The sequence below is a fragment of the Schistosoma haematobium genome, chromosome 3, assembly GCF_000699445.3.
Source record: "Schistosoma haematobium chromosome 3, whole genome shotgun sequence".
Lineage (NCBI taxonomy): Eukaryota > Metazoa > Platyhelminthes > Trematoda > Strigeidida > Schistosomatidae > Schistosoma > Schistosoma haematobium.
The window spans coordinates 16,429,443-16,453,485 of record NC_067198.1 but is presented as its reverse complement, the minus strand read 5'-3'; the positions used below and the strand labels follow the sequence as shown (position 1 = coordinate 16,453,485).

Below are 24,043 nucleotides of genomic sequence, written 5' to 3'. Positions count from 1 at the left end.
ATTGTCTTCCTAGACAATACCATTAGCATAAATTTATGGGAACCTCTAGCAGTTTACTTATATCATAAGCTTGTAATGACAATGTCGGCTTAAAAAATAGTAAAATCTTCACTACTGAATCATCCAATTCAGAGAACGTAATTTCACCTAAATATCCTATTTTGGGATATTCATGGACTTTGTACCACTAAAATAATTTTAAGTATATCACTCGGCTATAATTCATATCGGTTCAAAGAACTGAACATCCAAATACATAATATTATTCACTATAACACTACTGAATATCATGCTATCATGAAATGTAAATTCTTTATAATGTTTAATTACATATTACTGTAAAAATATGTTCCCTCTCTAGCCTTCACCAAATATCTAGGAAGTCTAAAATGCTAAGAATCATTCTCACTATCATCATCCAGTTAATTTTCTCATATTACTTATTTTAAGAGCTCACTCTTCATTATTGCGTTAAACAGCATCATTAGTGAAAAAACCAAAAATAAATGGCTGAGCTTTTCAGGAAATAAAGTTTTCCAGTTTCTAAATATCATTTCAATAATGTCATAATTATTCATCTCTGAATTGCAAAATGTTGTCATTTATGCTTACATATGTGAGTACATTTTTATGTTCAGCCAAAAAATTGTTATGGGGTATAAAATAAATGTTAAGCAGTTATATTCAATAGGCGGAATTCTCTCGATTTAGATCTACTGTTAATATGGAAGACATCATTAAGGCGCATTTGAAATCTCTTAAGACTTGAACTTCTCAATGGGATTTGAGTCAGCGTTAGCCAATGTCACTACTAAAAATTATACCACTAAGTTAAGAATAGACTGATCAGCAGTAAAACCGAACCACATACACATCTAACATTAAACATAGTTTACCATAATATCGATTCGCCTAGACTGGCAACCACATTATAACATTCTTTTTAGAATTCAACTAACACTATAGATTAAGCAAATCTGAAATTAGTCAACAATTAGTGACCGATTAATGTACACTATTGCTGTGAAATATCGGTCTAAATGATTTCGCAAGCATTCATTCGATTTCAAATTCTTTATTTTTTTACCTACAGTACACAAACAAGTATTCAGTATTACCCGACATTAAAATCACCAGTTAGTAACTGATTTAACAAAGTGTTGTCCACTGACATTATAATAATGGTAAATATTTTAAAATTAAAAAACAACAATAATAATGAATTATCATAGATTATCATATTTGTCCTGTATACTTTCTTATCCCATTCTTTATATTTTTTATATCTGAACAGTTATACTCAGTATTCTTATAGTCGTTATCGTTTACAGTTTGTTTATCAGTGTGAAAGAGCATGGGTGATGATAATGAATGATAAGAATCCTAACCTACTACTTTATTGTCAAGTTATCCCATTTGCATCACAATAAACCAAAGAGATTGTCTTTTTTCTAAACAAAACAAACAAAATCTAATTGTATACAGAAAATGAAAAGTGAATTGTTATAGATGAAAATGGATAACAAGTTTGAGCGAATAAAAGACAATCAAAGAAGGGAAAGGAAATTACAATTGTGAGCAACAACAAAGATAATAATAATATGCGGAGAAGTATATGAGTAGGAAGAACAAGGAAAATTCAGAATCATTCACCAATTTCTCTACTTTGCTTCTTACCCTCTCATTTGATGATTTTACCGATACTTTGTTTCATTCTATGAGTAAATGAGTGAATGAATGAATAAATAAATATATGAATATGTAAATAAAATCTATGCCTTATAAAATGTTCATTTAAATATACAATAAATAACATTGTTTACTTCTCCCTCCCTCCTTCCTCCCCTCCCTCATTCTTCCTATCCTCCCCTCCCCCCGAGAAAAAATCATTTTTAAAATGTATTCATTTCTAACAGTTATTATTTATTTTCTACAAATTATAATGATTACGTTACTTCTATGGTGAATATAATTCTTTTATTCTTTATTCTTTTTTATCTCTATCCTTATCATGATTAGATTTTATAATGAAAAAAATAAAGAGAAAAATAAATCTCGATTGTTCTAACACCTACAAACTCAATCACTTTTGTTCACATAACATCTCCATATAAATAATGTTTAAGTAATCGAATGAAATGGCTTCTTTTCAAGTTTGTCATTTTACTTATAAGATAAATTTTCATTTTGTATTATGATTATTTAAGATGTAAATATTAAATATCATAGTAGTATGAAACATAAACACAACAATGATAAATATGAAAACACTGATTGATGATTATGATAGTTATGTTGATAGAAATAAGAAGAAGAAGGGGAAGAAGAAGAAGAAGAAGCAAAAAACTATATCCAGAAACACAAAATAAACAGAACAATTAGAACGGAACGATGGAAGAATTAACATGGAATAGGCAAGAAACAGAATTAATCCATTGAAAATTCAAAATAGATATTTAAAATGAATTAACTGAAATAAAAAGTTATACATAATTTTAACTTACTTTTTGTGAATAAATAGCTTTTTTTCATACTTCCGAACTTTGTTGTAACTATTTAAGTTTATTCTCTATCAATTAAATTCATGATATGCCTTGTGAACTTAAAACTTCCCAGTAAGCTGGATGTACTTACATAATTATTCATATTGTTACAAAAATTGAATTAAATTACTAAAACACATAGCAGTAAAATTCAACCTAAGGCCTCCTCGTGGCACTGCTAGGTAGTGAGGGTAATCTTGCTAGCTATAACTTGGGTGGTTGGTGGAGATCGGACTGATCCATTATTCTGCTATAAACCGGATTAATCAGATTCAAATTTCGGGGTTCACTAAAGTTTTGCTGGCCATCTGATGTGTACGCCTATGTATATGAATTAAATGAGTTTCCGTTTGTGTGCTTTATGTATGTAAGTATATGCAAGGGGTACGCGTGTACGTTAGCACAATGAACATAAACTGAAAAATGTTTTCCTTATGTCTAATAAAATAAGCGACCTAATCATTCAGGTCGAAGACACAATAAAAATAAATATGGTAGCAAGAACTAAAGAGAGGTGACCATAAACCCTCCCTAAAATAGTGCTTATGCTTATTTGTATGTCATGAAGTACAGAGGCAGAAGTCTTTGTACCAGTGATATGCATGTAGTTCGTAAGCAACAGTCAGCTGTAACGAATATATTCGAAAGGAGCGGTGATCATCTAGCCTCCCAAGTGGGTGAACATACTTAAAAGTATGGTATGGGATGCATTAGTGAAAACTTATGTGTTACCGGAATACATGTAGAATAAACTAGTCCCTGGTGCGACGCCCGCGCGCTGAGACACGGAGATAACGATTTCCCAACAAAATCACACCCACGTGGTGAGTTTTTGAGCCTTGCTAAACGGAAATTATTTCCAGAAAAACCAGTTGGCCTAACCGGATAAGGCTTGACCAACCTCAACACGGCTGAAACATCGTGCTGATAAATATAAGTAATTGACTTGAATGTGAGATGATCTTCAAATAATCATTTTGAGGGAAAAGAATATTTTGTTGAATAAAAATAACTGGCTAGTTTTATTAAAAAGTATTGAAAAATATCAGGAAAAAGATCATGAATATGATTAAATGATAAAAATCTTATTTAGACAAATATTAAAATCTAACTAATTCATTTATTGGAGACAGCAGTTATAGAAAATCTAGGCCTAAAACCGTTAATTTTATGTTTTAATATCATCACAGAACATAATTAAATTAAATATCTTAGAGGAGCAGATATATGTAAACAGAGGAGAACTGAGTATGGTTTAAAAATGTTTAGAATATTTTCATAATGACATACACTGTACGGAGCTGAAACGTGAAGAACTACTATAACCATTATCAAAAATGTACAAGTATTTATAAACAGTTGTCTACGCAAGATACCCAATATCCGTTGGACGAATAACATCAACAGCAGCCTACTGTGGGATAGAACAAACCAGCTTCCAACTGAGGAGGAAATTAGACAACCACGTTGGGAGTGGATAGATCATCAGACCGCATCACGAGGCAAGCACCAACTTAGAATCCTGAAGAGAAAAAGAAAAGAGAAAGGCCAAAGAACATACTGCGTCGAGAATCGGAAGCAGGCATGAAAAGGATGAATAAAAAATGAAAAGAATTATCCAGAACAAAGTTGGATGGAGCGTGCTGATGGGTGGCCTATGCTCCTCCACGAGGAGTAATAGACGTAAGTAAATAAGTAAGTACATTAGAAAAGAATAGTGTTGTTTTAACAAAATATGAAATTCATCTAAGAAATACTTTCTTCATGAATATGTTATTACTGCATATAATGATTGTGATATATCTAAGAATTTTTTATGAACTCGAAGTCTACTCAAGAATACAATGTCTTTTCACTAATTTCCTTATTCTATATAATATTTTAAAGAATATCTGTATTTCAGTAATTTTAATATCTAAAGTAAGGAAAGCTTCATTTTCTCATACAAAATATTGTTTCAACAATGAACTTTAGAATTTAGAACATCTAGGATATCTTGTTCAATGAATAATAACCACTAAGGATCCAGTGTAAACCAGAAATTACTGAACGCTGGTTGTGTTCTATCTTTCAGACTTCAAAATTGCGTATCCATAATCCCATAGCAGTTAGAACACCGGACCTCCTGATTTAATAACATACACATTACGTCTTAGTTGCCCAAATCAGTCATTCATATTTTCAACCTCCTTTACTTTGTGATAGAAAGCAATCACACGAGAATGACAAACTCTAAATTCAGAAGTACTTTATTGTAACTTATTAAATTATCTGGTTACTGGGGAAAGAGATATAAATATGATTTTACTTTAACCAATCAACATTTTAATTGTTAAGTCAAATGAGTCCTTCATAAAATGAAGACAGTGCTTGCTTCCATCAAGATCAAAAATAACTTTTTATCCATAAGATATTAAATAGAGTTATTCTCACTGTAAAAGTGACTGGTCACTAAATAGTGTTCAATGCCATGTTTATCTAGTCCTCGACCGACTGAATTTGATCAACAGTAAAGATGACTAAAGGGAATATATATTCAATCAACTAGTAATATCTCAATCCTACAGTAGTTCAGTATAGGCCTAGGTAGCTCAGGTTGTGAAAGTGGGTAACGCGGTCACCAATCAGCCATGGAGAAACACTTCCCTCAAAATTATAGGTACACCATGCTGACTAGTGATTCTAAGACTTTATGAAATAAAATTATGGAAAAAGTGGATTGTCACTGCTGAAAAATTCTAAAACATAATGAGATATTTGTCTGATACTTAGTTGTTTTTTTCTAAACTATCCTTGTGAATCAATTCAGACTTTCGAATATCAGCAGCATTCAATTCATTTAAATTACAATATAACCATTAATAATATAAAACTATATTTTATTAACAAAAATATTTGCTTAAATGTATTGTTCAAATTTCTGGTAGTTTAAAGACCGGTTTTGATAAAAAAAAATACATTGACTGGAGAACTGTTAAAATTCTTTCTCCGTCAGAGGATGTACGCCGCTAAACGGTCCCAAAATAAAAAATAACATCTATTCAACGTTCTCTGAGATTCACTGATTCTCCAGTCTATGTTAATTAAAGAAAATTAATATATTATATCCTTTAGGTTACAATCAATCTACCCCAATTGTCAATAAAAGTCAGTTAAGGATAGACAATTTCTAAAATAATCAGTGACAGATTTCGCTTCATCTATGCATTTTATTGGTTAACTATTCATTATAGAATAGAATGGAATGAAAATTATATTAAAACTGATAATCGTTTTTCAAAATGAATTGATTACAATCACCCCTTTTAATACAACTATTGGTTCACATGTATTCTGTTTTTCTAACAAAGTAGGTCTGACTACTTACATCTAGCATTTAAATATCTACCTATCTATCTATCTATCCATCTTTCTATCTAACAATCTATATTTGCCTGTTCAACTTAATTCATCTTCCTGCTAATTTTGTCACTTAGTAAACAACGTGAATTTAATACACAAGACAAAGATACATGTAACCTGATTCATCTAATCTCCCATCTTCTATCGTCTGTCTACCAATCTCTTCTATTCTTTCTCATCTAAATCTCTCCGAAAATGCTCCCTGTTATTTGGATAATTTCTAATGGTTATCTTAACATTTATCGTTCTGCCTGGTTAGATAGATAGGTAGATAGATGATTTAAAAAATTCTCTTAAAAAGCTAATATTGATGTTAAAATCTGTCATAAAACTAAACATACCACTCACTTCTATAATAGAGGTAAAAACAAGTGTGGAAGAGAAAATGTAAACGGTTTGTGTAACCCCGTGGCAGCTCAACTGATAATATAACACAGATGTAAGAGAGATTTCAATCATGTCATATATATTCTCTCTTATCTTATACAAAGATCTATCAAAATAGTTCATTCACAATACATATTTTTTTTTAGAAAAAGCATGTCTAAACTATGAGTAACTATCGACAAACAACTTAATGCATAAATCATCAAAAATACCATTGTACTAATGAGTTCCTCAGTTATTAATGATAGTACTAGCAGTATTAATAAATTATTATATGATCATTCTTTAGAAACCTATACAATCCATTCTACTGATGATGTGATAATAAGTAAGTTTCTCTTTGCAACTTCAGTTTCTGTTTACACCGATCAATATTATTACATTATATTTATATGTATACTTTATTGTTAATATTACACATTCGAAAATTATCAAAATTTGAATTTCTTACCATTGGAATTCCTAAATAAATGGAGAATCTATAGGACTGTGCAAAACACACTCAGTTCTGAAGGGTGCTAAACTTACGACTTTCATTATTATATGATAACGTTAAGAAAAAAAATTGACGATCTCCCTGTACAAAGAAATTATGGTATTCAAATTGGGATCCATAATATTCAAATTAGCCATTAATTTCTAGCCTGGTGAATAAGTAGTGTATATTTGAATAATCCGATATAGAAGTGTGATAGTGGATATGTATTAACTGATAAATATCATAACTTCATAGTAAATGACAGCATAAATCCAAGTTAAGCAGCTTTTACGAATTAAACGTGAACTGACTATCAGAAAACACTGGTGTAAAACACTGTTTCATTCTACTTTTGTTGTGGGGAGGTATTAATGTTGTTTACTCATTATGGTACACAGAATATAAGCCAGGAAATTGAAATGTCATAGCAAGTGAAATAACTTTTTATAGCTATGCTAAAATTCAGTGATTCATGCTTTTACTTCCGGTGAATTTGTGATATAAGCTGATCCTTATTGAGTCTCAATAAATTTCTGACTGACTTCAGTTTGTGATAGAAATTACCTACTAAGTATCTACAAATTCTCAACAAAGTCTCTTCAGTTAATTGTTATTTCAATAAAAAAATCTTCGTGATTATTCTTATCATCGCTATTATTATTATTATTATTATTATTATTATTATTATTATTAGTTCCATTTTCAATAGCGGTTGATCTTTTGGAAAATCTTCAGTAATTTTTGAAAATATTCAGAATCAAAAATTTTTTAATATTAGTCTCTCAGATATAATTTATTCCAAAATGAATAACATTCATCAGTCATCAATTTACAAAACAGTTTTCTAGAGATATCTCCCTTTAAACCAACTTACCAAGAAAACGACCTTAACGGCATTTTTGTTGTTGGTTGGATCATTGTTGCAGTGATCAGATATAATGATGAATTCCGATTTATTTCGATCATATTAAAAATATGCTTGGAATACATTGCTCTTCTACGAAGTCTCTCTGATGAATTAATTATCTTAGGTAATTATTACTCAATTACATTATATCATGGCATTATTAGTCACTAATATAAATAAGAGAATTATACGAGGTATGAATAGGATTGATGATTTCATTCACTGTGTTTCATCATTAAGAATATTATAGTATAGATTTCAGTCAGTCAATCAGACAAAGCAAGACCTGGTTTAAATAAGTATGGGTTTCATTTGTTACATATTAAATCAATACAGTACGAATAATAATAAGCGGGATAATAATCAGAAACGAAGAAATGATAACATCAATCGAAATGAGAAGTCAAAAATAGAAATGCTCGCTCAGAAGAAATGGATAAAGTCCACGAATGAATATGAAATGACGTTAAGTTCAAGGTGTAGGGGACAGTAAAAAGTGGATACAGTTTCACCACTGCAAACATAAGTTTAGACTATTACACAGACTTCAACTAGGAAATCTGTATCTCATCACATGACCCTGACAGACACTCAGTGACTGAAAACTACAAGCGTAGCTCGTCGTCTAGCAACTATTACTAACCCCTAAAGAATTCATCTAAATATTTATATGATAATTTAGAAATTACAGATTCTATATGATATTGCTGTGAACAAGGAAACAAATAATTGGATATATTCAAGACATGAGTTATCCTCTATGCGGCCGATTATTCTGAATCATTTGGCTTTTGAATTTCACTTACTTAGAGAAAGCTAATCTTTCAATACTGAATATATTCAAAGGTTAAGTTGACGATAGTGAATATCCAAAATAAGTTAAATTTATTTCTCCAGGCCGAATGACGTAATTTATTTTAATACTTAGTCAAATGATACATTCAAATCCTCGATTATTCTCTACTTTGTAAACTCGAAATATCAAAAACAATGTTCCAGTATTTCTAGAACTATTCAACCACATTCATTTCAACATTACTATAACTTGAAGTTATTAACTATTTTTGCTTTTTATCGTTTTAATTACATTATATTTTTAGACACCAATTCGTCCATTGCTTTGTTTATTGTTACTATAGGAAGTAGAATTAACTTGTTCTATTATTGCCAAAGTAATTAGTGATAACCATGATAGTTAAATCCCGTTTATAGTTAATTTGTCAAGCTCATGTAAATTTAAAATTCAAAGTCAATCAGAAGGACAGTTTACTTGATGCCTTTCACAGAATTTCAGCTTTCACTATGAGGTTTTATTACTCATTCATATGAATAGCGTTCAGTTTCCAGAGAAAAAATTAGTCGGTTTCCTCCAGTTAGGGGTTTTGTAGCGTAGTTATTTTTTATGAAGTAGTACTGATAACCCTTCTTTTAAAGATCTCAGGATTAGTAGTAACTCTAGAAGGGTTCTAGGTGGAGTTCAGTCAAGAAATATGTAGAATTATTCGAGCAATTACTTATTCTGTTGCTATATTTTCTGAGATCCTATTGATTAAAGCGAATAAAATTATACAAATGTTTATGACTGATTTCAAAAATCTGAAAAGTAAATGTCAATTATTAGTCACTTTTCATACACATAGTTTAGTTGATTATTTCGGAACAAGCAAAAACAAAGATTTGGGTAGAATGACATAAACTGCATACATTTCGTTAGGTTATCATCAGTTGCTCGCATCTTATGATATTTTGTAATCAAAATTATTAATAAAGTTAACATAAATATACAAGCCAAATTTGTGAGACGTGATTATTTATCATCACCATAGAATGGCAATTGAAATAATGTTTTAGGAAGACAGAAGAAAATGCTTCAAATATATACGGTATATAAGAGAAGGTTGAAGAACTTCAAAATAATAATGAAAAGTCATAGAGCTAAAAATAACCTTTCAAAAAGTTTAAGGTCAAAGGGATTAGAGGCTTTCACTAGTGTTACTTCAAGACATCACTTTGACACAGGAAATCAGATTGATACATTGAAATCTTTCACTGTGGTTAATGGGCAACCAAACTTTAGTCTTCTTGAATTTTTTGAAGCCATAACAACTGTCTGTAATCAGATTTAGATCTTCAAAAAGAAACAGTGGTAAATCTTTCCTTACGGTGGTAATATTACCCTGGTTTTGTTACACTATATTTTACAACTCTTTCGTTTACTTCAAATGCATCATTTTTAAATCTTTCAAATTCAGAATTTTATTTCTAAGTGATTGATCTCCACTCACGTTATTATTAATTATCATACTTTATTACATAATCAACTAACTTTTTGACTTTATTATCTGTGCTTACAATTCCAATCGCGATTCCATAGTGATGATAAATAATCACGTCTCATAAATTTGGCTTGCATATTTATGTTAACTTGATTAATAATTTTGATTACAAAACATTATAAGATGCGAGCAACTGACGATCACCTAACGAAATGTATGTAATTCATGTTATTCTACGTTATTCTTCCTATAATGTACACTTGTTGTTCGATAGAAGCAAACTTTGGTTATCTTTAAACTATATTGTCTGCATGTAATTATGAGAGCCATGTGTAATGGAACTGACTATCTTTTCATTGGTTATTTAATCTTTCTAGATTCGGTAGGTGTTATTATATAACCTTCAAATTCAATAAATTAAATCATTATTATAAAGTAGAGGCTGTTGAATTTGAAATTTCACATCAAAGGGTGACTTTAGTTATAGCTTATGACATGACACCTTGATAGGGAAAACAACTATATAGGACTAGCATCTATCAGTTCATTAAGACTTTCTGGTTGGGATCCCACAGATGGTGCAACTCAGTGGCTTAATGTGTTACCAGACATGGTTCATAATAGAAACAAATGGTTATCCTAATTTAGTGTTCATTCAGGTTACTGTAAAAGGAAGAACTTCTTTAACTGAAAGAATTCCTTCTTGACTATGTTATTAAATTAACAGTACACTGCTGAGTAGTCTCGTATTAAGACAAAACAACTATCTAATGCTTTCAGGTTTTCAGTGGTGATGTAGCATAGATCAACTCATTAATTCAACTGTTATTAACTAAACTGTATGTTTTATCATAACTTGTTCTCATTCAGTCTTATAATGTAGATTGATAATAATCAAATACAATGAATTCCAATAATTTCAGCTTATTCAAACAATTGTATTTTCTGTTTATCTTAACAGGAACAAATCCATATAGATTTCAACTCAACATCTATTAATTAGTATAATAGACAATAATTTATGCATTAAACTTTATCAAAAAGTAATAAATTTATTTGAGAAACCAACGAAAAAAAGGTTTTCTTTTTTTTTTTCTTCCCAAAAAATAATAAAAAAAACTGAGGAAAGAACACAACCACAGCAATAATAACAAGTAAAAAAAAACTTAATAGTTAAATGAAGTTGATATAGATTTTTATTACAAGTCCCTAAGAGTAATTTACATCTTATAAAGGAAGATGTTCTTTCATATATATTGAATAGTGTAACGCATAAATAAAGAGGAATTATTAAAATATATGTGTGTATTTGTTTGTTTTCTTCTCTCTCTCTCTCTCTCTCTTGAATCAGTGTTGATAGGTAAACTAAACTCTTATGATTGAAGAACATAAATTAACTTTTACATAGAGCATCTGCTATCAAAATCATTAATAAATAAACGAAAGAGAAAAAAGTCCTGTAAAACATGGTAATTTCATTGTTGGCAATTACTTTTATTATTGCCATTATTACCATTATTATTACTGTTATTACCATTATCACTATTATTATTATTATTATATCACAAGAGAATTAAGGGGGGGGAAGACAAATGTAAAAGAACCCTGAATATTATCATTAGTATAATCAAGATTATGATCATTATCCTTATCATTATCATTAAAATCAATAGATGATAATGACAAAATCATAAATATCGATTGATTCAATATTCCTAAGAGACTCATTATAAATAAATAATGAAATAAGCGAAGGGAAACAAATTTTTTTATGATTTTAATATGTATACATTTATGTGAGCTTAAATATTTAGGTTAAATAGTGAATGGATAATTGAATGATCATATTAAACATTTTCGTGTATATAATTTCTTAGTTATCATCTCAGTTATACTCAACTTTCTTTCATTTATTTCTAACTTCTCCCATCAAGTTATCGAATAGAAAAAATTGTTTATCTGTTTGTTCTTGTGAATGTTTTATTGAAATAGTGACGCAACAGAATAAAAGAAAAGGTTATTTTGAATCCTTTGAAATATTAACTTCGATACCTGCTACCAAAAGTGTACATACATATGTCAACATGACAACTGATATAACCGTGAAAATTTCCCATCAAATATCTTCTCTGCTTTGCATGACGCCTAATTGTTAACATGCTAATAGAAAGTGGAAATAATTTTTAAAGACCTTTTTTGGCTGTGAAATCTCAAGTTGTTCTGTCATAATCTTTCATATTATCTGTTTTAAAACTCTACAAAACGATAAGTGTTTTGTTATTAAGCTAAAGTTTCAATCATGTTGTTATCTGTTTCTAATATTTCTTTTCTGAACAACTGTTAATTATTAAACTTAGTGACAAGTGTCAGGTAAATCATATTAGTAAATGATACACACAAACCAACTACCACTAATTAGGTTTGGTTGATATTATGTTCTATAAGGTAAACGGAGAAGTTTTTGTTGTCATTCTAAACAACATCATTATTCCCTACTACCCGTGTAGAGAAAATCGGATCTTAGTAACCATTGATGCTTATCAATCAACCATCATAGTTCATTTAACTTAATTTTACTAATAATATACTGGAAAATCACATAATAATTCAACATAGTTCAATTCCATCACTTATGCCTTTAGCGTCTATGGAATACTCAAAAATGACTTCAAATGATCTACAGATATGAAATCCCTACTACTGAGTTTATCATCCCTGCATTCTTAGATATTCTACGACATGGTAATGCTATATGAAACTACGTTCAAAAAGGTATCACCAACTAAAATTCAACTGGAGTAGAATGAAACAAAATGCTTTTTAAATCATTACATTGAAAACTTTAAGCCATATAAGAAAAATCGAATTTGGCTACCCAGAAATCTTGATCCAAGTGACTGGTTCTTAAAACAACACTGAATGAAGTTACAAATACGAAAAAGTTCATTGACTTACAGAAAAAATTTAATCCCACTGAAAGAATGATATTCAATTCTTCACTTATTTCATTGGTATCAACGTTATATAAATTCTTGTACGGATGCACACTGCTGAGGAGTCCCATACAAAGACGAGACGACCGTCCAGTGCCTTCAAATTTTTCATGGTGACCTAGCTTTAATCGATTCATGAATTCAACTGTTAAATTACTACAATCTCCACAAAACCATGTTTCTGATAATAAATTATTTTACTGACAGTTTTCTGATGGTAATAATTTATTTTACATCATGAAACAAATAAAAAAGTCCTGGAAGCACTGGACGACCTTTCCGATACTAATCAACAAATGCTCAGTAGTGAATGGTTTCAAGAAGTATTTCCTGGAGTTCTAGTGAGAAGTAGTGATCAGAGGAGTTCAGCCGGGACTGTTGTGAAATAGTAACTCACTGAAGACAGTGGTGGATGTGTCGCACAATTTTGTGGATTAGTTGACGTTAGACACTTACACCGTTGGGTGCGACCATCTCAGTGGTCTAGAGGTTAAGCACTCGCGCGCAAGACTGAAAGGTCCTGGGTTCGAATCTTGCGAGGCGGAATCGTGAATGAGCGCTGCTGAGGAGTCTCATACTAGGATAAAACAGCCGTCCATTGCTTCCAGGTTTTTCATAATGGTCTAGCTTTAATTGACTCATGATCTCAACTATTAAAATAAATATTTTTTTAATCAAATTTACATGTTTCTATATACTTCAGTCATCTCTCATGAATGAAGTAGTTAAATATTTAAAAAAAAACAGTTATTTCAGTCAAACACTGATCATTGTGAAAAAGGATATTTATGTAAAACACATTGAATTTGACTGTATTCGGACTGTTTTGGTGTTTGAAAAGATGAGTTTCCTATACTGGTCTCACTTACAGATGTTACGGAATTCGCAAAATATTCAATAGATAGTTTGAATTCTCCTAAACATTCTCTTAAGCAATTCTCTCTATCATATAAGACTGAATAAAACAATACTTAAAACTGATGTGTTTAATTTCCAAACATTTCTGATATGTGAAAAAAATACCATGTGAGGAAAACTGTTAAAATATAACTGCTCACATTAGATTTACCTAAAAGGAACTATGGCATTAAATCAATAAATCGTTAAATATTCAGTGGCAATATCCGCGTAAACGATAATGTAGATGGTAAGACAGCTATTACTAATGGAATTAAATGATGGTTACTCCAAATCAAGAATTAACTAAATTTCAAAATGCGAACCATTTGAATATAATTCATTTACTGGAAGCAATGTCCGAATAGCATTGGTTCACATTCTGTATGAGGTTGTTGAAATGAACTCTTGAAGAGTCCCGAACAAGAGTGAATTATCTATTCACGTCCTTATAATATTTAGCAAGACTTCAATTCAATTTATACTGGACGAAATTTTCGAATTTCTAACACCTATTAATTGGCATTCTTTTAAATATGCTTACTGAATGTTTTTGTTTTGTTTTGAAAATTTAATCATTTACTACATCAGATAATCAACGAGTTAGTAAGCCAGACACTTGGATAAACAATGAATGGGAGAAATCATCAGTGTTATCAAATACTTTTGGTGATCTTAATAAACATCATAAATTATATTCAGAAAAGAAAGATGTTGGTGATAATTTACTGCGAAGAGAAAATGAATTTACTATGATAAGTAAATTAGTTAACCATGAAAATGACGAAGACGTAGACGATGAAGAAGAAGAAGATGATGATGATGATGAGGAGGAGGAGGAGGAGGAAGATGGTGGGGAAGAAGATAGAGATGTGGAGAAAGATCAACAACAGCCATTTATTATAAATAATTCTAAAGTATCCAGCTTTTCAATGAACGCTAATAACTCACGAATTCCAACTTCCTTAAGTAATAATGATCCTAATAATAAAATTCATATTCCTGATCACTTGTTTATCGGATCTACAGATAACAAACGTCATTATGGGTTGTTTAGTAAAGAAACTAATAACATTAACTCTAGTTCATTATCAATGTCATTATCATCACCATCATCATTAATTCCACCTATCATGAATTGTTGTAAACAAGAAGAAAAAAGTGTCGTACGTGAATCAGAAGAGAAAAATGAAGAGGAGATACAAAATTCAATAAACACAACAAATATGTAAGTAAATTACAATTTATTAATCAAGGTGAACAATGATATCCAGACTGTCAGATTTACTCACAATAGAGGAGGGTATCATAGAGTTTGTTGAATTTTTACAATTTGCATCATGGATGGACTTTATTTAGAGAACGGGTGAAAACAAAGTTGTACTGGATAATTGTTTTATCATAGTATGAGACTCTTTAACAGTGTTCAACACAAAACAGCCTTTCACCACTGCCTGTTTTTCATTGATTTTCAATGATGTAAACTACAAAATTTCTCATTATTGACTCAATCATAACTCCTAATTAATAATCACATTTAGTTGACATCAGTTTATTATGTTAGTATTTTTTATTACTCCAACTGTTCAACAAATTTTTGCTCTAATGTCAACAAAGGCTAACGTAGCAAATAGGAATTGATTATTGATCAGATTATGTAAACACAGTTTTAAATGACAGATTCACCCAGAGAATTCTTTTTGTATCAAATCGGTTAGACACAAAGTGAAGTGAGGAGCCATGGTTCCAAATATAGTAATAGTGAATTCGTTTCACAAATAGTGTATAAACGTTTTACGTATCAAAATAAATAAATATGTATGTCCTGTGTGCAGGATCGCGGATGCGCACCGTTGAGGAGTCGCATACTAGAACAAAACGGCTGTCCAGTGCTTCCAGGTTTTCAGTAGTGGTTTTGCTTAGATTAACTCGTAAATTCAACTGTCAAAATACATATGTGTACAATAACCAGTTATTTACTAATTCAATTATTGTGTATTGAAATCTATACGATGAGAGCGAATAAACTTAGTTTAGTTTTCCAATAAATTTTGACTCTTTAATGAAAAAGATATGATTACTTACTATTGAATATTTAAATTTCTATCATCCAATTAACTATGATGCAATGTAATCCTATTCATAAATTATAATAATTATTACTGTAATCATTGATTTTGAGACTACCTAAACTGCTTAATTTAAACTATCAAACGATTACCGACTAATATTCATCTGAAGGGGTTTGTGGAGATTTTAGAAATTTCACAGACTGAAATCATAAGTCAATTGAAGCTAGACCACCATGGAAAACCTGAAAGCACTGGACGGTCGTTTCGTCCCAGTATGGGACTTCTCAGCAATCTGTGAATTTTCTAAAATCTCCACAAACCTCTTCTGATAATAATCATCTGCTCACTAGTGACTGACTTCATGAGATACTCCTGGAGTTCTAGTGAGGAGCCGTTACCAGTGGAGTTCAACCAGGTCTGTTGTGAGATATCAACTCATTGAAGACAATGGTGTACGGTGGCGCAATTTCGTGGATCTGTTGAAGTTAGAAATTAACACCATTGGATGCTGGCTCAGTGGTCTAGTTGGTTAAGCGCTTGGCGCGAGATTGATAGGTCCTAGGTTCGGATCTCGCGGGGTGCGGGTTCGCGTATGCGTACTGTTGAGGAGTCCCGTACCAGTACGAAACGGCCGTCCAGTGCTTCCAGGTTTTCCACGGTGGTCTAGCTTCAACTGACTCGGGATTTCAATCTGTAATATTCATCTATTGATTAGGTGAATATTTTCTAACTACAAGGTAATAAGATTAATCATTAAAAGCAAAATTGATGATATATTACATAAACGAATTATAAATACGATTTGAAAAATAAACATTGAGGATTCTAGAAGGGTTCGAGCCAACTTTTTAGCAATCTATCTTTTAATTAATGTAATAACCTACATTGTTTAGTTTCTTTTAAGAAAAATCAAGGAAATAAATAACGTCACTAGTAGAAACTACATAATGAATATCATATAAAGGTAACATAAAATCGTTTATTGACTATTTCTGGCTTCATAAAGGATCAATAGGGAAACTCATTTTCCATTAGAGGGTTCAGTTTTCGTAATGAAATTAATTCAGTATTAAGATGAAAATACAAGTTATAAACCTTGAAAATATCACGATCTTTGTAAAGGTCCTAAGCTTATTTGTGCTTCACTACTTTTTCAGTGAAACATTCTTGATTTAAACTAAGTGTTTATTTCTTAATTGATAAGTGCCATGAAAATCTCACCATCTTTTTTGTAGTTGCTCAAGGCTGACAGTACAGTGTAACTGTACCTAAAAATGTTATACTTTCGTTGATCTACAATGCTAATAAATATTCTAGGTTAGTCTCATTTCATCCTGTCTTCTGTTTCTTTGGTTTTTTTTCCAACTTATAGATCATCATCCCTTTTTCAGTCTACTGTTGATTCATCATGGAATAAATCAATGACAAATTTTGGATCTTGGTTAGGTGAACAAATATCTCCTTCACTTTATCAACAATATCATAATGACAATAGTATGATTACTTATAATAAAAATAATCAAAATCGTCATGAACAACAAAATTCCCATCTTTCATATTATCACCATAATCATAAAGAATCTATTGAACAATTATTCACAAATTTTAAATGTACACCAGAGTCACAATTACACAATGATCATGATTCAATAAGAATTTCATCTGAGATACCATTAAATTCATTCCGTCAATTGACTAATGATTTGTTACCTAGCTCAATTGAACTAGAAAGTAAACAACATCCATTTATTTCTAGTATACATTATCAAAATAATCATTCTAATATTAGTGATGATAATCTTATGAATATTTACTGTATGAACAATTTATATTCTTCAACATATACAGATTTTATGTCAACACACAGTAATAATAATAATAATAATAATGGTAATCATAATAATAAAGATCAAACCAACTATTCAGATACATTTCAAATCTTCAATTCATTCGATTCTTCATTAACTAATAGAAATGTTAAGAATTTTGATTTGATCAATGATGTTTTTACTAGGAATTTAATTGATACAACAACAACAAATAATAATAAAATGGATTTATTATTTACAACAATTACAACAAATTCCATATCACATTGTTCATTATCAAATACAATAACAATGACTATAGGAAATACAATACCATCAATAATGTCAACAACTAAAACAACAAATTCTATTAAACAAGATATTCCTGATTTGACAGCTGCAGCAGCGGCTGCTGTCGCTTTTCATGGTTTAGATCCAGCTACAACTGTTCAAATGTTAAGAATGTCTTCATTAGCTAATAAACTAAGAAATAAAACAAAAATTTTAACAGGTAACTGAATTAATTTTAAAATTAAGAAAGTTATTCATAAATTATAATAATGAATGAAAACAAAATGTCGATAGAACAATATGAAGATGGAGTTGATCTGAAAAAAAAGATCAGATCAAAATTAAATGTCAAGTTTTATCGTTAACAAAATTATTGATTGTTTGTATTGGTTAAGGGAATATAAAAAATATAATGAAATAATTAATGTGAATGAAGTTGAGAATGTAGATAAACTTTTTTATTGAGATAGTTTAATTCAGTGAGACTATAAGTTATAAACGAACCAATCATGTATAAGATAAAAGGTCTCAGATTTTGGCGCGAAATTCACTCATCCATTTGGATAAAGTTTTGCCATTATAGCTGATGTCATTTCGTGATGAAAACCCGAAATCTGATTCCTAAGCTTAATCATCAACTGTAAATTATAATTTTAATTCCTCACACAGGTTCATAACCTTCATTTGGTCTTGGTTATTAAGTGAACACTGTCAATATCAGTCTAGCATCGCTTAAAGGTCGTCTCACCTTTAATTCCCCGTGGCTTTATGGTTATGAATTTTTAAGTAGACAAAACTAGTTAATCAATTTCCACTGGTTTTCAACTGTTCTATATCTAATGTCAGTTTAAGATGAAAATCACGTTAAATTCTAATTTCATACTTTATCTTTTATTGGTAATATAATCATTCTTTTTTTTTAATTGAAAGTATATTAGAAAGAATAAGGATTGTTTACCATATAAAATAAAAATGATACATTCAAGTTAGTTAATGAATGTTAATACATATAGATTGTTCTTAGCTAAAATCTGATGACCAAGAAATGTCCATTCCATTCAATCAATCAAACAACCTAACACCAAAGTGTACTACATTTGATGTTATAGTCTATGAGAAAGATGTTAACAACCATAGTGACAATTTTTACTATTTACTAATACTTGTTGACGGTGATTAATTTTAAAATTTAAAAGCTCTTGAACCAGTGTTATTCAGTTAACCAATTAAGTATATTATTATCAACTTATTCGGATTGTGAAAAACAAATGATTGAACTCGTCTATACATTCAACAATAATTGCAATACACCATAGTTTTTCTCATTTACCATTTGAATAGCTTTTCCACTTAGCAGGGTTTCCTAAACACTGAATAATACAGTAAATCCAGTAACTGACTAGAATGGCGAAGAAGTTTCGTAAGCTTCGGTACTAAAGAAAAAAGTTCTAATTATTTAAACTGATATATAGATTGATAATTGAGTGGTTTGTCTAACCTCTAATTCTAGCCGAATTCTATCGAGCAAATTATAATGCTCGAATACCACATTGAGCATCGATTTAATCGAAATTGTAAGTACGTCCTGTTGGTGAGTTCCAACTAGCAAGAAACCTAGGTTCATGGTTTCCTGTTTGTCGATTAATTCTAACCACCTAACATAATGAGAACAAAGTTTATAAACTGATCTATGAAGGTAGTTTTCATCATATATTCTCGTATCAGTTGGAACAATCATGGAAATCTAGAGAGCGTCTAATGGTTACTTCTCTCTAATGGTGGGATTATCAACGATTAACTTATCGTATTAAGCATATATTTACGTGGTCGTTTAGGGAGTTACTGGTAATCAGTACTTATGAGCTTCAAAAATTGAGGAAATACTACTACTTCTTAGTTTTCAGAGATTTTTTGACTGATTTTTGTCGACCAAGAACACTATCTTTATATTGAACAGATCTCAAAAAAATTGAAGGAACTAATGAGTATTTTTTAAACAAAATATTCAGTAAATAACATTCGTTTCACAAGATAATAAGTAAATAATGATCTAATAGATCGCCGAAATTTATTTTTGAAAATTCTAGCATTATTGACAGTTTAAATGCTATCATAAGTGAAATGTGCCTAAAAAACGATTTTTTTGGTTATAATTATCTAAATCCAGATTTGATCCTAATCCATTATTGTAATCTGAGACAGATTGTGCAGAACACATTCTTATATTTTGATCTTATCCAGGATCATATGAATGTAATAATGTATCTTTTGGTCAATCGGTGTTTTGTTATCATTATTATTGCCACAATTATTCTAAACTTATACATTGTAGAGATTAAGTAATTTGATATATTTGAAATTTCAGTAGCTGAAATCATGAGCCAATTGAATCTAGACCAGGATGGAAAACCTGGAAGCACTGGGCGGCCGTTTCGTCCTAATATGGGACTCCTCAGCAGTGCGCATCCACGATCTCGCCCTCCGCGGGATTCGAACCCAGGACCTATCTGTCTCGCGCGCGAGCACCTAAGCATTAGACCACTGAGCCGGCATCCAACGGTGTCAATGTCTAACTTCAACTAATTCACGAGATCGTGGGTGCGCACTGCTGAGGAATCCCGTACTGGGACGTAACGGCCGTCCAGTGCTTCCAGGTCTTCCATGGTGGTCTACCTCCAATTGACTCATGATTTCAACTATTGAAATTACTAAAATCTCCACAAAACTTCTTCTGATATTTGATATTTCTTAGATAAATTTCCCATATTAAAATTTCTTTACTTTATATTTCAGTTACTTAGTCTTTTTAACAATAACCCCGTTAAGCTAGTCATTGAAGTTTTAGTAAATGTTATAAATCCTATAAACCGATTAAAAATAGCTATACAAATACACTTTAGACGGTAAAATCAATAGTTTCTTCACTAATACTTAAACAGTTCACTTTTGTTACTGTATATAGTTCAGTATTCTGAGGTTGTATTCTATTTATCCGAAGTTAGCATTAAAGTTTGTAGATTGAAAGTAGACTGTCTAATCATATTTGTTCCGTATATATCAATTTACCACCTCATAATACATTAACATAATAGTTATTTTTAATTCCTTTGCAATGAACAAATTAATGAAATGATATGATTCTAATGATTTATTTTAATCGAAAATCCACATTGCATACTTGACTGTTTAATCGATCTTGTGTTAATTGGGGTTATATATTACAATATTTAGTTAAATCGGTTAGCTATAACACTTTTTTAACAACAATCTTTATCATTAGAAAGAGAATATGCCGAAAGAACCAAAAAATGTCTGTGTTCACAGTCCACATATTGAGTGAATGTGAAAATAAGACTTACAGAATTACTTACCATATTATCCTCAGCATGAAAGTTCGTTATTTACATATAACCGAAGTTAATGGGATTCACTTGAACAAACCAAAGCCAGATGTTCAGAGTATGTTCCTAGAACCACCTTCCTCATTCCAGTCATTCGTAATTAACATACAAATAGATCTTGTTGAATATCTCGTGAAATCAGTTCAGATGACTGGCGTAAATCTTCCAAACTAGTTGCTACATTGTAAACCACCTCAACAGTCAAGAGAAATATGTGTTTATTGCGAGAAGTTACAAAGTATTTACACAATACATATACATAACCTTCAATAGTCGATTAGTATCTTTCGGTGTTTTCTGCCATCTGAACTGTCTTCCCGTCTGGTCTCTAAGTGTTCTGCCAATTCCATGCTTCCAGTGCATTGGAAGTTTTCTCAGTTGTCACAAATTCGACACCATGTCAGCTACGCAATACTTACAAACATCCTTATCAGTAGCGTCCATTACAATGACAAAACGTGGTTCGCTAAATAATACATTTCACCAGTTAGAAAACTCTTGAAAATGTAATTTTCAAATAAATTCTTCCTACAAATAAGAAAGAACATATCAATACGTAACCGATGAACAGCGTATCAAAGAAAATAGAAAGTTAAAAAGAAAACCACAAAAACATAAGGGGTATATTTAACATGCGAGTCAATACAATTCTGATGATGTCTAATATATCAACTCATTTGTTATAACATTATAAATGTTTGATGCTGTAACTGAAACATTGCTATTTTGTAACTTGTTCAATATTTGTTTTGACATTTACTTTGAAAGCTTTTTTTCTCTGAGGATTATGAGTTGGAAATCTCAAACTTTTCATATTTAATCGCCTGAATTTGTTATTGTTTTTCGGTTGTGCCACAATTTAGATGGCTTTGACAGTGTTATTTAACTTATCTACTTTAAACAGTGCTGTGTTATATGTGCTTGGCTGAAAAACAAACCAAATTATAAATTCTCACAGTTATCATCATCATAACTAATCAGTTTAGTAGTAATTAGGGCAACTAAAAATCCACAAACTTGACAATTTGAACTATACTGCTTTAATCTCACTTAACATTTATTTAATACTTTAAATGCAAGTACTGGTTGTTCGAGTGTTTGGTTATATCATATACCATAAACTGTCCCTCTTATGCTATTTAAACCAGTAAAAGAAACAGTAGTTTTGCTGAAAAACATGTACATTCAAAGATCTTATTTCATAACCAGTTTATTTTTATGTGGCTAACGTCTAATTTACTCTAAGATAATAATTCAAATCACGATTTTCTATAGATGGTCGAGAATGTGTTAACTGTGGAGCTACTCAAACACCATTATGGCGTAGAGATGAAGCTGGACATTATTTATGCAATGCATGTGGATTATATCATAAAATGAATGGAACGAATCGACCGCTGATAAAACCAAAACGTCGTATGGTAATTCACATTATGTTAAACATTTCCATCTTATTTACAATTTTTAATCATAGTATATAGTTAATAAATACTTCAAGGTAATGGAAAATGAAGTAATCATACGGCTTTAGTTATCTGTTTGCTAGTAAAATGTCTATGAAATCTATGTACACTACTCTATGTAGATAAAAACTAAAGATTCTAAGAAAAATTACTCTAAATACACACATAACTTTTTAGCGGACGAACTAAACAATTCTTGATCTACAATTTTAAAAATTCAAATTAGCATTTAAATCATTTTATTTATAATCGTTCATTTTTATATTAGTAGTAGTATTCTTTTAAAATTAAAAAAATACACATTTCATTCCAATTTGTAGAAGTTCCAGACTTGTACATTATACTACTTATTGTTGAGTGAGAAGGAATTCATAACAGAAATGGTCAAATATCAATTTATAACTAGTTAACAAACAGAAATAACTGGTCATCCTCAGAAATATCAAACTAAATATCCTTAGTTATAAATGAAAGCATTTATAAATAAATTGCTAATTTGATATTTTACCCTTAGAAAATTTTATCCTATCCAAATATAAGCTCTCATTTAAGGATAGTTCAATCTATCTATCTATATATTACTAACTCTTCTATATTCAAAATCTCTCGTCAGGGTCTAAACCTTACTATGTTTCTGCTTTATGATTAAAAGAAATATCATTGAAATCTTATTAGCTTGTTAAATCTGTTACCAGTTTATTAGTATGTGACTTTGTTAACGACCTGAATTTTGTGTGAAGTTTTAAAATGATTCGGCGTATTTTATAACAATCAACCACTTGTGTCTTTTTCATCGCAAAAGTGTTGAAAGATTTCAACGTTACACAAATGGCCGACAAATATACAGTTAACCTAATGGTTTTTAAAGTTCGACCGAAACCACAAAAATTCGCTAAATTAAATAAAACTTCCTGAAATATATATTATATCTGTAAGTTGAAACAACATGACTAAAGCCAGATATGGCATTTTTTGCTAGTTGTTGATATTTAATAGTAGCTCATATCAAGGACTACTACATAACTTCCGGTATATTAGGAACTCGTAGATCTAGTATGTATGAAACTAAGATAATAACCTCGTTTGAAGATAGTTTTTAACAAGAAATGGAACCAATTATAAAGT

At 30.4% G+C, this 24,043-nt stretch overlaps 2 protein-coding genes across 3 annotated transcripts in view; one reads left to right on the top strand and one right to left on the bottom strand.

The window, feature by feature from the left end:
* Positions 1-6,143: 6,143 nt before the first annotated feature.
* Positions 6,144-24,043, top strand: part of GATA3_1 (Trans-acting T-cell-specific transcription factor GATA-3) — a gene marked incomplete at its 3' end in the record, with an annotated part of 21,493 nt that continues 3,593 nt past the window's right edge. The window contains exons 1-4 of the mRNA XM_012944546.2: positions 6,144-6,660; positions 14,475-15,111; positions 17,328-18,274; positions 22,731-22,876. Coding sequence (XP_012800000.1) covers positions 6,555-6,660; positions 14,475-15,111; positions 17,328-18,274; positions 22,731-22,876 — 1,836 coding nt within the window. The 5' untranslated portion in view covers positions 6,144-6,554. The remainder of the gene's footprint in view (positions 6,661-14,474; positions 15,112-17,327; positions 18,275-22,730; positions 22,877-24,043) is intronic.
* The window catches only part of WRAP73_1 (WD repeat-containing protein wrap73), a 22,856-nt gene continuing 16,909 nt past the window's right edge, over positions 18,097-24,043 (bottom strand). For both annotated transcript variants that reach the window (XM_051213146.1, XM_051213147.1), the window contains 2 exons: positions 21,426-21,983; positions 18,097-18,246 (listed from right to left, as the gene is read on the bottom strand). In XM_051213146.1, the coding sequence (XP_051069093.1) occupies positions 21,943-21,983 (41 nt within the window). In that variant the 3' untranslated portion in view covers positions 18,097-18,246; positions 21,426-21,942. The remainder of the gene's footprint in view (positions 18,247-21,425; positions 21,984-24,043) is intronic.